This window comes from Rhododendron vialii, chromosome 8a (genome assembly GCF_030253575.1).
Source record: "Rhododendron vialii isolate Sample 1 chromosome 8a, ASM3025357v1".
In the NCBI taxonomy this organism is placed as follows: domain Eukaryota; kingdom Viridiplantae; phylum Streptophyta; class Magnoliopsida; order Ericales; family Ericaceae; genus Rhododendron; species Rhododendron vialii.
The window spans coordinates 1,034,112-1,048,538 of NC_080564.1; the positions used below are offsets into that span (position 1 = coordinate 1,034,112).

The 14,427-nt window shown below is 37.9% G+C and overlaps 1 protein-coding gene across 2 annotated transcripts; it reads left to right on the forward strand.

The window, feature by feature from the left end:
• Positions 1-6,828: 6,828 nt before the first annotated feature.
• LOC131298190 (bifunctional aspartate aminotransferase and glutamate/aspartate-prephenate aminotransferase-like) lies at positions 6,829-14,147 on the forward strand. Of its 2 annotated transcripts, none has more exons than XM_058323535.1 (11): positions 6,829-7,057; positions 8,907-9,108; positions 9,219-9,312; positions 9,410-9,513; positions 10,390-10,638; positions 10,736-10,849; positions 10,967-11,050; positions 12,163-12,333; positions 12,802-12,915; positions 13,617-13,766; positions 13,816-14,147. In XM_058323535.1, exons 1-10 carry the CDS (start codon positions 6,915-6,917, stop codon positions 13,755-13,757), a joined length of 1,416 nt encoding a protein of 471 aa, XP_058179518.1. In that variant the 5' UTR covers positions 6,829-6,914; the 3' UTR covers positions 13,758-13,766; positions 13,816-14,147. The 2 variants fall into 2 exon arrangements, with proteins under 2 accessions (XP_058179518.1, XP_058179519.1); XM_058323536.1 differs by lacking the exon at positions 6,829-7,057 and adding an exon at positions 8,468-8,779.
• Positions 14,148-14,427: the final 280 nt, after the last annotated feature.

The window sequence follows — 14,427 nt, forward strand, 5'->3', positions numbered from 1 at the left end:
TAGTATGTATTTGATATAATGGTTAGGTTTTAGTGAAACTTAATTTTAACACTCCCCTCTCCCATGTAATTTTTATTTACTATGGGGTTTCCCCGGGGAATTAGCGGTGGCGATGGTGGCTAGGTGTGGATATGGTAGCGGTATTTTTCGGAGTTGTGAAGAGGCCGGCTGTGTGTGGGGTGAAAAGGGCGCACGACAGTGGTCATGAGTCAAGAATAGGGGTTTGGCAGTGTTTTTGGGGGTTAGTCGTTTTTGGTGGCTCTCAATGATATACGGAGGCAATTGGAACATCTAATTAGCATTTATGTTTTGGTTATTTTTTTGACGTCTTGTCAACAACGATCGATGTGTTATAATTTATTTTGTTGTTTTTGTCCAAAACAAAATGGGCTAGGAGGTAGGCTACACAACCGTAGGAGAGACATTTTACTCTTTGAAGCTCTCAATTTTTCCCTATTCCATTGGTTTCTTTTCTTTTCTTTTCTTTTTTTTTATCTTTTATGATTAATGAAATACTAGCAGTAAATCCATGCTATGCACGGCAATCACAATGCACAAAATGATTAAACATTAATTAACATATACTTTCAACCATCTATACTATCTAAGTTTGTGTGTACGAAGTGTTTGATGAAATGCCTGTGTTTGATTTAGGATTGTGCTACATGGATGAAATTGTTGTTTTGTTGCTTTGTTGAATAATTAGAAATTGTTGCTTTGTTGAAGTTGAATAAGGAGGCTGCATACAGGGACTTCTCATTTCAACAGGGCAATGCATGTGCAACATTCATTGTTTTTTTGCTTTGAATAGAAGAACCGTGTCCTCTCTTTTTTTGGCTCTTGGAAAACCATTTCCAAAGCTGAAGTTACCCATCATTATAACCTTTGGGTGACCTTTTTGTACCCGACTTTTTCATGACCATCTTTCCCAACGTTAGCACTCAGGGTAGAAAATTAGTTTTTAGACTCATTTTTAAGACTCACGGACAAACACTTGATCACTGTAGAAAATTAGTTTTTCCTCATCTTTTGTTGGGGCTCTAAGATTAGAAGCGTTGTGCTAGGAAATAGTGGCTTCTGGGGTTTAACCTTTCAAAATCACTTTGGTTTCGCATTACTGCTATGCAATCGTTCTTGATGTTAATTCATTTTTTCTCTTTCCAGATAATTGTATGGGATAGGGGCAAGAATATAATCGCCCTCTAATACTTTCATCATCATCAAGATTGGAAGCTCGCTTAGCGAATGGTACGCTTTTTTGAGCTTTCTTTATTTCTCTGCTTTTGACCAGAGCTCTTTCTCCAATAACACTCCAATATGGTCTAAAATTAATTTGTAGGGGGGACTACAAATATGGCTTTCGTGCACTTTTTTTAATGGTGTTGCATGGGGACTAAGTTTGCTTTGAAACACAAAAATTATTAGCAAGAATCTTCTTCCTTGATGGTTTTAACGTTATTACAGTTTTCTTGGCTTGAGTTGGTAAAATTGGTGAATTCTATTTCTTTCGGAGGGTTGCTTATGTGGTGGTTTGGTGGATTTTTTTTTCTTATAATTTTTTGATCTTCTGTTTTCAGGTTTTGACCTCCATGGTAATGCGTGTTTGGAAACCGTAGCTCTACAATGATTCCCTCCTTAAGGTGATTTCTATCTGCGTTTGCTAAGGTCCAAGGATATGAACCTTCCATTTCTCGAGTTCCACAGCTAAATTTACCATTGGTTGAGCCGCATGTTATGAATTTAGGTTGGCTTCTTTGTGTAACTGATGTGTAAAAACATGCAATTATGTCAGTGTCTTTAATGTGAAATTAACATTTGTTCTTTCTTTCTTTTTACAAGGCATACGAAATAATTATGTCAGTGTCTTTAATGTGAAATTAACATTTGTTCTTTCTTAAAATGGTGTAATATTTTATTCAGTCATGTAATTTCTTTCTTTTTACAAGGCATACGATTTCAATTTATCCGTAGGTAGTTGAATTGTATTAGTCGGGGTCTAAATTGGTAAATGGGTTGGTTTAGTTATAGTTACGATCGATATGTTGAGTTATATCTCTCAAGTAGTTCTTTTTCGCGCCACTAAAAAGTGGAACAAATACAATACACTAATTTCAATCGCGATGCGTAGTGCCGTAAGCACGGGCAAGCACTGGTATATTAAATTAAACAAAGTGAAGATTAGTGAGAAGGCCTGTGAGCGCGACACGTGTCCCTTCATTCTATAGGATTGAGATGAAGAAGTTTTTTTTTCAAACACCGATCAAGTTTGCGAGCAAGTATATAGTTGTATACACTTTTCTTCGGCGAGGAAACATTTACTTTTTGTGCAAACAAAAGGGAGAGAAGAAAATCAGATAGTACTATTATTTACCCGACAAAAAGAAAATCAGATATTCCATTGAGAGAAGCATTCCTTATCTTAAATGGGAGAGGGTGAACAAACGTGCAAAAGGTGAATCATCCCACATCTATTCCAACATGCACGGGCATGGAGTAGGATTATTTACTCTCTTTTTAGGATTGTAAATAAATCATTTCTCATGAGAGGGTATTATTATATTAGGTTGGCAATCAAATAAAATTCCTTCAGAAATCATTACTTTAAGATGCAAGATATATATCATCAGTATATTAGTTATAGTTTTAGAATGATAGTAATATTAAGAAATGCAAAAAACTAAGGAGTATGTGTCCCCTCATGGTTCTCCTCACGAAAAAGTCATTTTACAATGTGGCAATTAATTTGGTCTTACCACTAAGCCTCATTTACCTGATGTGGGTGGTGTTACTTCTCAAAACCCCAAGGTCGATGGTAGATTTTAGTTCCTTGGTGCAATCCCTTCATCATTTAGCATCAATATTCCCACGAACCATCCTAAAAACTTGATTCAGTGTTTTTACTGAAAACAACAATTAATTAAAATTAACTATATCTCATCAGAACTCCATGAAGTAGACATGAAAACTAACATGTACGTGAAAACAAATTAAAAAAATTGAAAAGGAGAGCAAATCATTTCGAACGTTTCGACCATTAGCCCCCGGGCCAATGGCCTTACTTGATACACATATCGATCTATTTTGAAGAAAAACAAAAACAAAAAAGTTTTAATACATGGGATGGAAATGATTTAGGAAAGCAACCTATGGAAGCTATTCAAAAGAAAAAACAATGAAAGAATCAAACGGTGAATCGATTGACAACAAAGATATTGAACTTCTAACAATGGCTTGGAAGAACAAAATATGCAAAGACTTATAAAAAGATACCGTCATTGAATTGAAAGGTTATTTGGACGGGCTACGGAATTGGAAAAGATGGGATAATTTATCGTGAAAGCTTTTAATTTCCATATATATATACACACACGCACACACAGAGTCCGCTTCAGGTGAGGGTGCCCTCAAATAAGCAAAAGTGTGGACGTCGATTTCAGCAGTTGGATCGTGTTTTCAATGGTCCGAATATGTTCGATTTCAGCCGTTAGATCGTGTTTTCAATGGTTCGGATCCGCGGACGTATTATTATTGGTATAAGCTTATTTGAGGGCACCCTCATAGGAAGCTAAGTGTGTTTGCGTGTGTGTATATATATTGATATAGTTTGAATTTTGAATCTTGACTTTATGTTTAGAGAGATAGTTGTTGAAAGGGAGAAAATCTCTCCAAAGATTATGATAACTTCCTTATTTTGATTGAGTTTCCAACTATTTGAAGATAATCATAAAGGAAATTCAAAGTTTTGCCTGATTTGGAGTGAAGGGAAAAAAATAACTTCTTCATCTCAATCCTATAGAATGAAGGAACACGTGTCGCACTCACACACCTTCTCACTAATCTTCACTTTTGTTTAATATATAGTACTAGTGCTAGCCCGTGCCTACGGCACTACGCATTCCGGTTGGAAGGGAATGGCAGTTGTGTGATTTAGGTCAAAACCATGGGCACTTAATCGGGAAGTGGAATGATGCACTACAGCCTTTGGATCAAATAAATCTCAGCCGTTCCAACAACTTGTCCCCACACCCTTCTGTTTTATAATAGAGATAGATTGCTATAAATTTTTCTCTGTGTAACTGAAAAAACAATGTATATAGGAGATCATTCAATTTCACATGAATAAGAATTAATTTCCATTATATTTTGTAATAACTACATTTGTCATTTTATTTGTGCTGGTAGAACAGTTCTCTGATTCTAACTAGGGGTACTTAAATATCCATTCTCAGTCCTTACCTGATTTATGTTTTCATCCAGGTCATTATTTTGAATGCTTATGTTTTCATTCCTACTATTAAATAAACCCAATTTTGCCATTCTTTATACTATTATATATATGGATGCCGCTAATGCCACGATAAGAATTTATAATGCCACGACATTTTATAGCATCTGACAAGTGTACCCCTGTCTCTTTCCCCACGTCCAACTTTTCTCTCATCTTTGGTCTACTGCTCTCCCTTATCCCGTCTCACTCTGGTGGTGATGTTACTCAACCGACATAAAATATGATGGTTAAACAATTCTCTTTAAAATCTATATTTTGAGAGTCGACTCGAGGTCCACTATCTAATTAGATTTGACCGGCCCAATATTTTCGAAGAAGAACAAAGTACTTTCGCCTTCTTTGCATCGTCGTTCGAGATGTTCAAATCAAGTGAAGCAACTGCCGATTATCTTAAAATCAATCAGGACAGCCGTTGAAATTCTAATCGAGCAATAGAATGGTAGTGGTAAGAGAGGAATGTACATGACGGTGGTGTTGGACATTTTATACTGATAGAAGAGAGAGGATCAGATCTTGGAAGGGAGGCAAATAGATCTGGTGACGTTGTTCGTTTGGGGGATACCGGTGACAGATTAATCGAAAGAATTGAAAGAGACCCAAAGAGGAGATGGAGGTCTAAGGGAAACTGAATTTTGCATGTAGCAGGCCCGACCGCGAGAGAGAGAGAGAGAGAGAGTGACTCCAGGTAAAATTGTGAAACTAAAGTAAACTCTCGTGGCATTAGTGGTGTCCTATATATATTACTATTATATTATATAGTAATGTATTTTGGGATGGAAAGATAAGTCCTAAAGTCTCAAATCCCAAAAATCTCGCCTAAATCATTTATCAAAAACCCAAAAATCTTGGCAAAACTATTTAACCCCCCGAAACCTCCTCCATTTCCATTTGCAGGTTTTGAAAATTGTCTTTTCGGGTAAAACTGGCGGCATGGGGAAGATGCAAAACTCAATCTAGTCCTCCGGCCTCCATCACTGGCAGTCTTCGCCGACCATATCCTTCTCCCACATTGCAGCGAGTGGCGGCGCATGGATCAGAGGCAATCGAGGGGCATGGGGTAGATGCATAGACCTCTCCACGAATCCCATCACCGGTGGTCCTTGCCGGCAGTCCAGCAAGTCTTACGATTTGGTCTGCAACATAATCTCTCTTTCAATCGGAATGGTGCGAGAAACTAAGGACAATCCAATCCAATGAAGAAGATAATGGCAGTGGGAAAGAAGTGTAGCAGGAGAAGCATCAAAGGCCGTTTATTTTTGTTCATTTCGAATGGAATTGAGTTTGTACCCCCATTACTTCTTTCCATTTGTTTAATACATGTAGGCACAAACTGGTAGCATTTTTTTTGTTTTCATTTCAAGGATAATGACACAAACTGATAATGGTAACATTTTATGTATTCATGGTTTAATTATTTATGTATTTCATGATTTATTTTATTTATGGTCTATGTATTCATGCATGGTTTATTCATGATTTTTTTTTTATTAAAACATAGTGTATTCCTATAATCAAGGTGCATTTCTTTGGTTCATAAAATCATGGTGTATTCATGAAATCGTGGCTTAAATTTGTATTTTTAAATAAATTATGGTGTATTCATTAAATCATAATTATTTTGGTTTGATTCAAGTTGAAATATAAAATTAATCAATCATATTTAAATTACCATGAAATCATGAATCATTATTGTTTTGATTCGATTCGATTCAATTTGAAAAATAAAAGTAATCAATCATATTTACATTTACCAAATTCCATTGAATTAGGAAAACAATCCAATCCAACCCCACTAAATTAGGAAAACAATCCAATCTTACTAAATTAGGAAAACAATACAACATAATATATGTATATCATAGTGAAAAGGCTAAAAAAAGGTAATTTGCACACTAAGAAGCTAAAAATATAAGCACGAAAAGTAGATGGGATGAAAACTTACATGGCATGGCTAATAAGGATAAATATTTAAAAACTCCTTCTAACTATTCACTGTTGAGTTTCTGGATTTATGTTAGATGGGAAATGGAAGCCATATGTAAACTTTTGTGAAAACGACGGCTCAGGACACTTTGGAGGCCCAAATTACTAACAAGGATGAACCCATTTCCAAAATTTACCGGTCATTAACAGAAAATCACGTCCTTACCGGTCATTAAACGAGAATTCTAACCCTGGACCGTCATTTTTCCTAAACTTTTTGGTATGTTTGCAGTATATTGAAAGTTCGTTCAATTTACCAGCTTAGACGCTGCGGCCACTGCTAAGAAGTCTGCAGCCAGTTATAAAGTTTGCGGCCAGATGTTTATACTTTTTTTTTTTATCCGCTCCAGATGTTTATACTTTGCAGCCATGAGTTTAAACCTTGCGTCCAGAGTTTCAAATTTGGCCAAACGTAGTCAAGAAAATTTGGTGCAGCTTAGCTGCCAACCCCGCCGCCCTCCTCATCCACCAACCCCACCCCAACTGCCCAACTAACTCTCTCTCTCTCTCTCTCTCTCTCTCTCTCTCTCTCTCTCTCTCTCTCTCTCTCTCTCTCTCTCTCATTTGTTCTTTGCTACCCCACAAAATCAGGGAACCTCTCTCTCTTTCTCCCCTACCCTCTTTAATTCTTTCTCTCTCCGGCATGGCAAATTCTGCCCTGCGGGGTTCCGCAATCATATACTATTCGAGACACCAACTTGTCGGAGTACGTTCTCCTTCGTCTGATTCCGATACCTTTCTCAAATCACTCTCTTTCCCCTCTCATCTCCCCAATTTCTCCCTCAAGTAAGCCACCACTCTCTGTAGTTTTCATTGTTTATTTCTTTTAAATTCTAATACAAACTTCTTCCTCTCTTTTTTTGTATGCGGTTAACTGATCATTCGAACCAAATTGTTATTGTTCTCCTTTTCAATTGGGAATGCGTAACATGCACTCCAATGCACTCGTTTGAACCGATCAGCGTTTGCTTCTTTTGCTTTTGGCCGGGAAATTACCGTTCATTTCTATTTTTGTTGAACTGGTATATCTGCCAGCTGGTATGAAGAAGTCACTTTGTGCTCAAACGTTGTTGGCAGTATGTAGCTAGGAAATTTTGTTTTTGTTCTGCTGGTTGGTAGCAGTTTTGTTATTGGGTGTTGTTGGTAGGTTGTATTTCTGTCCAAGGCTTTTCCCTTGGCTTTTTGGGCTCGTCCCTTCATAAAACGGAAATTGTTCCCAAAAAAAATATGTTCAAAATTTTGATGTGGCCTAAACAAATCCAATTAAAATTGATAGTTGATACCAGTAGACAAGACCTGAGGCATATTTTGGCCTAATAGGTTCAATGGTTTTTGTTTTTGTTTTTTTGTCATTCTTCAAAAAAAAAAATTGCATTTGTTAATTTTTGTCGATTTTTTTTATGAACTATTATTTCATCATGACGAGAGAAATCAACAAAAAACAATTATGATCGGAACCCTTTTTTTTTTTGGATAAAGTAGAATTTCTTGAAACTCATCGAAAGAAAATCTTGATTCCCTCCCTCCCAATACTGGGGGGTTGGTGTTGTCCTTTAAGAACCATGTAGTGCAGTTCTGGGCGAGTGGGGTCTGCTTTGATCTCGCTTTGATAATCGAAAACGTTCATTTCGTAAAGTTCATTAAGTAAAATAATTTAAAATAAAATCAGCTCGATTAGATATCAAGTATCTGTTTGAAACACATAATTTGACAATAATGGAATCGTGAATTTGATCTAGTATTTCATGGTCAATAATGACAGTAGTACCTATAGGCCACTATTATACCTCGTATTTTGAGGAGAAGATTTTCAGTGCAGAGCAAGTATCATATGGTGTCCGCTCGACGCATCCGGGCCTTGTATTTTAATTTTGGATGACTCGGATTTGGAGAGAAAAAGTATTGGGGTGAGAGGAAGGAATGTGTTTTAATCTGAGTCGTTCAATACACTTTTAGATGGTTCAAATGTGTTGCTCGGGCGCCACATCACCTGGCAGACGTGGTCCCTGCCCGGCATCCAAAAATTTCTCTATTTTGAGAGACAGCACCAGCCCTCCAGTCCCAATTGGTTTTGTCCATTTCGGGTTTCATGGTCGATAATGACAGTGGCAGCCATAAAAGTTGGATAAAACCAGATAAAGAAGCCCTAAAGTGGAAGCAAAAAAGGGGATAGCCCTTCGCTAGTTGATCTTTCTTCATTGTTTCTTCTTGATTCTTCGCTGTGGCATCTTTGATTTGGTTCCAGGGGTTTACCCCCCACAAGGGAAGGAGATAATGCACTAAATTAGTGCAGAGAGAGAGAGAGAGAGAGAGAGAGAGAGAGAGAGATGTGTACATTGGACGTTTCAATTGGAGAGAGAGAGATGTATACATTAGACGTTTCAATTGGAAGAGTACAGCAATATTTAGTAAGGAGTGATTTATGGAAAGAGGAAATGATTTCTCAGAGTATCAGAAATGAAGTTTTACCAAGTTTAACAATTGAGAATAACGTGGCGTCTTGCAGTGGTGAGGGCTCTGAATTACTATCAGCAATGAAGTTTTACCAAGATTCTAGTTTATCTCTTCTCCTCAACGCACACTTTCTTCTCTAATTCTGTTCTCTGTTTCTGGTTACATCTTCGGGGAACAAAAGACCGCTGCAAATGAAAAGGATAACTCCTGTTGTAAGAGCAATGGAGGTTGATATCTTACTCAGTCCCAGAGTAAATTCGGTGAAACCCTCCAAAACGGTGGCCATAACTGACCAGGCAACAGCTCTCGTACAAGCTGGTGTGCCTGTTATCCGATTAGCAGCTGGAGAACCCGATTTTGATACCCCAACTGTAATAGCAGAGGTAATTCTTGACCACTCTATCTGTGTTTTCATTTTTGATGAAACATTAGGTTATCTATTTCTTACGCCATTTTGTTTCTCTTTCTGTATTTTGTGACCTTGTAAGATTAGGCTGGGATGAGTGCAATACGCGAAGGCTACACGAGGTACACTCCAAATGCGGGGACCCTAGAACTCCGCTCAGCAATTTGCAAAAAGTTGAAGGGTTAGTTGTTTTTCTATTTGTCAAAAGGCTTTCGTCCAACTTAAGTAATCGATATTCTTGGTAAGAGAGGGATTCTCATGTTTTACTTTTGTGGCAGAGGAGAATGGGATTTCTTATACACCTGATCAGATTCTCGTGAGTAATGGAGCGAAGCAGAGCGTCCTTCAAGCAGTACTAGCTGTTTGTTCACCCGGAGATGAGGTTTAGTGTAGTCCAAACTTCCAAAATTATCACTAGAATTTGTTGTTTGATTTTCGTGTGCTCTGTCACAAGTATTGGATTGGTCGCTCCCTTTTGGTTACTGCATAATGTATGCCGTTTCTGCTTGTATTTAACTCTAATTGCACATAAATCATGCTCCTGAATGATTTCTTAGTTCACACTACCATTTCTCAGGAAAAAATGCACCTTTTCTGATTGATGTGCTCATTTGACATGTTAAGATGATATTTCTCAGACATCCTCTGCGTTTCATACTGTCTTCAATCTGGCATGGTTTATTTGAGGGGTCATCCCATGAAATCTTTATTAGTATGGGAAGGAACCTGCAGTGATTAGATTCCTGACCTGCTTTCTTCATGCTTGCACATCTAAAAGTAGCAACTTTCTATGGTTTTCTTAAACTTTTGATTTTGTGTCAATACAGAATTTGAGATGGGGATCTTCTAGACCATGAAGTCAGAAAGGATTCATGGTTGCACAAAATCCATTACGCTAAAGAGGAAAATATACATAGTTGACGAAAAGAACCAAAACGAGTTGAATTTCAGATATGATCTGTTGTGGAAACCACTTTTCACCTTTTACGTCTTTGGCACAAGCAATTTTCAGTTGGTTACCACTCTTCCATCTATTCCCCCCTCCCGCCAAACACAATTGATGAAAAAGACGAAAAAATAACTAACACATCGCCACACACGATCCTGTCCAAGAAGATTCAGTATGTGAGCTCAAAGTGAAACAATATCTGTTGGTTAACATTTTACAAGATTATGGGTGCTGAAATTTTTAATGTTTGAACCTAAGTATCTACCTGTGCATTTCGTAGACTCTTACAGCATGGCATTTATTCTTCAGGTCATAATTCCAGGTCCATTTTATGTGAGTTACCCAGAAATGGCAAGGCTGGCTGATGCGAAACCCGTGATTCTTCCGACCCACATCTCTGAAGATTTTCTCTTGGACCCAAAGCTCCTAGAATCCAAACTCAGTGACAAGTCTAGACTCTTGATTATTTGTAATCCATCTAACCCGACAGGAAGTGTTTACCCAAGGAAACTGCTAGAACAGATCGCTCAGGTTGTGGCAAAACATCCTCGGCTTTTGGTAATGTCACTTATCATGCAACTTTTGGTACCTTTACTTTGAGTATTTTCACCTAAGCTAACACAGGTTTTGGATAATCTTTGGCTGTTTTGTTCAGGTGCTATCTGATGAAATTTATGAACACATTATTTATGCACCAGCTACTCACACAAGCTTTGCATCTTTGCCAGGCATGTGGGAGAGGACTTTGACTGTCAATGGGTTTTCCAAGGTGCTTCAAATTTCTGTTTTGAGCTTCTTTCTGGTTTCTCGAGCTGTCTCCATTACAGATGATATTGTATCAACATTAGTACCAAGGCATGAACCTCATAATTTTTAATTTCTCTAGACCTTTGCAATGACTGGATGGAGACTTGGATACTTAGCTGGTCCTAAACACTTTGTTGCGGCATGTGGAAAGATACAAAGCCAGGTATGCCGTTTCTTTGCCTCTCCACAACCCTCGTTTTTTGTGGTAAACTATTACCAAGTGTTATACAATAAACCTTCATTAATATGGCTGTTAGCGTCCCGTTCATGACAAATCCATTTTCTTGACCATTCTCAAAACATTTGGTGATAACTGAATTTTGTTCCACCCGTCATTATGGAGATGCTGACTTTCTTGAGACATGAAAAGAAAGATAATGCACTCTTGCTCTTTTGCACCATCTACGATCAATCTTTTAAGCTTTGAATGATCCAGTGGAGTTTGTTTTTCTCATCCTTCTGACAAACCTAAAGATACGGCAGATGAAAAATGTTCCTTGTGTTCCTTCCCATTGGTAATGAGGATGAGGTTGGATTTTGATCAGCAGGAATGTTGAAATGGTATTGTGCCATATGAACGTTATGGTAATTAGGACTTCTAGTTATTTCCATCTGGCTCCACCACATTGCATAATCGTACCCTTGGGACTCTAGCACCCTAGCGGAGCAATACAGGGCGTGTGGGTGCTGCTGTTACCCCCTCACTTTCTGAAAAATGCATCTATATTCCATTTTCAAATTTGTACACATTTATGTTTCCAGTTTGCCTCTTCCAATTTTTTTCTTCATTAACCTGATATAAAAGGGACATGACCCTTGTCTTTCTTTACTCATTGGCTCTCCGTATGACGTTAAACGACAGCAAGTACCGAGAGTACTTGGAGAAGCTCCAGTTCTTTATTGAAACTATATGCACTAATGTCATTTCAAATCCTTAAAGCTAAAGAACTTTGGATTAAGGGCTTTTTGAGTTTCCCTACAGACAAAGGGGCCACTGTTGTGTTCTGTCCAAAAGTTATAGATTTTATAAAACTGACTTATCGCAACATTCAGGTTGAAATCCCTTTGACTACCATATCTTAGGGCTTTAATTCTTCAAAACCTCGACACATAGGATACACATCTTGATATTGTTTACGTTATTCCATAATGCAGTCTAAAAATTCTTAATTGGAGCCAGCAATTCTTTTTGTGACATGAAAATTCTTAAACATTGGGGATTTCTTGAAGCATGTCCTATAATCAACAGCTCACCATGAATGTGTCATTTTCCAGGCCACTTCAGGTGCCAGTAGTATATCCCAAAAAGCAGCTGTTGCTGCTTTAGGAATGGGTTATGCTGGTGGAGAAGCAGTTGCTACTATGGTCAAAGCATTTAAGGAGCGGCGAGATTATTTGGTTCAGACTTTTGGTGAATTGGAAGGTGTTAAAATATCAGTGCCACAGGTATGGGCTTTATCATTGATATAACTATATGTAGTTACATGAACATCTATTCTTATATATAAAGGGAGAGGACCTTTTGGTGTGACCTGTTTTGGAAGCCGTGTCACAGAAGTAATTTCCACTCTTGTCCTAATCAAAACCCAAGTTGTACATCCGATTTTAATGTAATATGATTAACTGTAGGGTGAAATAGTAAAATCACTAAACTCAACCACCTATCCCACCCCCGAAAAAAACTACCCACCCACACTCCCACTCCCCAAATATTTTCACTTGCCCTTCCACATGCACACACAGGAGGGTGTGCCCCAACAGCTAGTATATGTTCATGGTGTTTAAAAAGAAGAAGTAGGTTCCTTCTTGTGGTTTTTTTCTTCTTTTGTTTGCTTTTTCTTCTGTATTTTAATTTCCTCTGTTTGGTATGTATTTCAAGTTTGATATCTAAGTTGTTATAATTCTCATTTCCAGGGAGCTTTCTATATCTTCCTTGATTTCAGCTCATACTATGGAACAGAAGCTGAAGGCTTTGGTATGATCAAAGACTCTGAGTCCCTATGCCGCTATTTGCTGGACAAGGGTCAGGTAATCTTTACAAGGGGTGTCATTTCACGATCAAATTATTGAAAAGAAATTAGGAGTTGCCGTTAATTACGTGACATTTAAGGGGATGGAGTAAGTAGGTTACTAAGAACTCACAAGTACATGCAATAGACAAGCTCCTGAGAAAGGATTCGTTCTTCTAGTGCTGAAAGCTCTCCAATTATGCGGCTAACCTAGTTGAATACTAGAGATACTCGTTATACATGAGAAGTCGTAGTTTAACTGGGGAGTGGAATTCTATGAAGTGTCAGTACTCAAAATGTTAGTTAAGAGAGATTACGGTGAAGATCAGACTGGGAAGTTGGGTATGGAGTTTTTACGTTTTACTAGCATCTGTCCGAGAAGCACCTAATATTTGTGAAAAGATTGTCCAGGTAAAGACAGTTCTATTGTTTTTTAAAGTTCTCGTTTTTGGTATTTTCTCGAATTTGGTTCACCTTGTTTAAATTTTTAGGGCACCTTTCACCCATAAACGTGTACCAGAGAGGCACAAAAAAATGAAAAGGGAAAAAATAGTTGCTGAAATCAAATACCAAACAGGGTGATTCTGTGAAGTTGTCTATCTTGAACGCTCATCAATTTGTTATCCCGTTTCATATATAACGTGGAAAAGCAGTGAATTTCCCTCTCTCTTGCTCTTGTTTCTTTTTTGTTTATAGTTGATTTACCGTTGTGGTTATCAGGTCGCTGTCGTCCCAGGCGATGCATTTGGGGATGACACCTGCATCCGTATCTCCTATGCTGCATCTCTTTCCACCATACAGGCTGCAGCGGACAGTATCAAGAATGCACTTTTATATCTTAGACGTGCCGTCCCTGTCTAGCTTAGATGGTAATCGAAGACTTTTTTGTGGTAATTATCTTAGGCGTGTCGTCCCTGTCTAACTATGCTATTGTGGCTGTACTGATTCTGTAATCGAAGACATTTTTTTTTTTTTTGTGTGGTAATTATATCATGATCTTGATTGAGGAGATCTGCATTCCTATTGCACTCAGTAATAATCAATTGGAAATCTTGAATGACTAATCAAGATAAACACATATCCACTGGTCTGTAATCTCCTCTCTATTGTTGTACGGATTATCCTGTATCAATTTGTTATCTTCGGCTGCGGGATTTAGCTTGGACATTCGGAAGTTGCTTGTGTAGAAGCTCTTGCTTGATGTGCAAGTCGTGTATTGAATAAATATTTTTGCCAAATCAGGCTCATTCGTATAGGTTAAGAGGGATTATTTATGGTTTGGTTTACATGTTTTGTTTGTTGGTTTGTCTTCCTGCTTGTCTCCCTAGTGGAGCTGACCCACCATTAAGTGTAGATTCATTTAGCCGGAGTACAGTTTCATGTGAACTAGCCGGAGTACAGTTTCATGTGAACTAATGACGTAAGAGTTGATTGCATGCGGGAAGTTTTGAACATGAGATCTAATGGGGGCAAAACCGTAAACACAGGCCTTGACCATGAAGCCTAACTCCTGGTGATCACAAAACTTTTT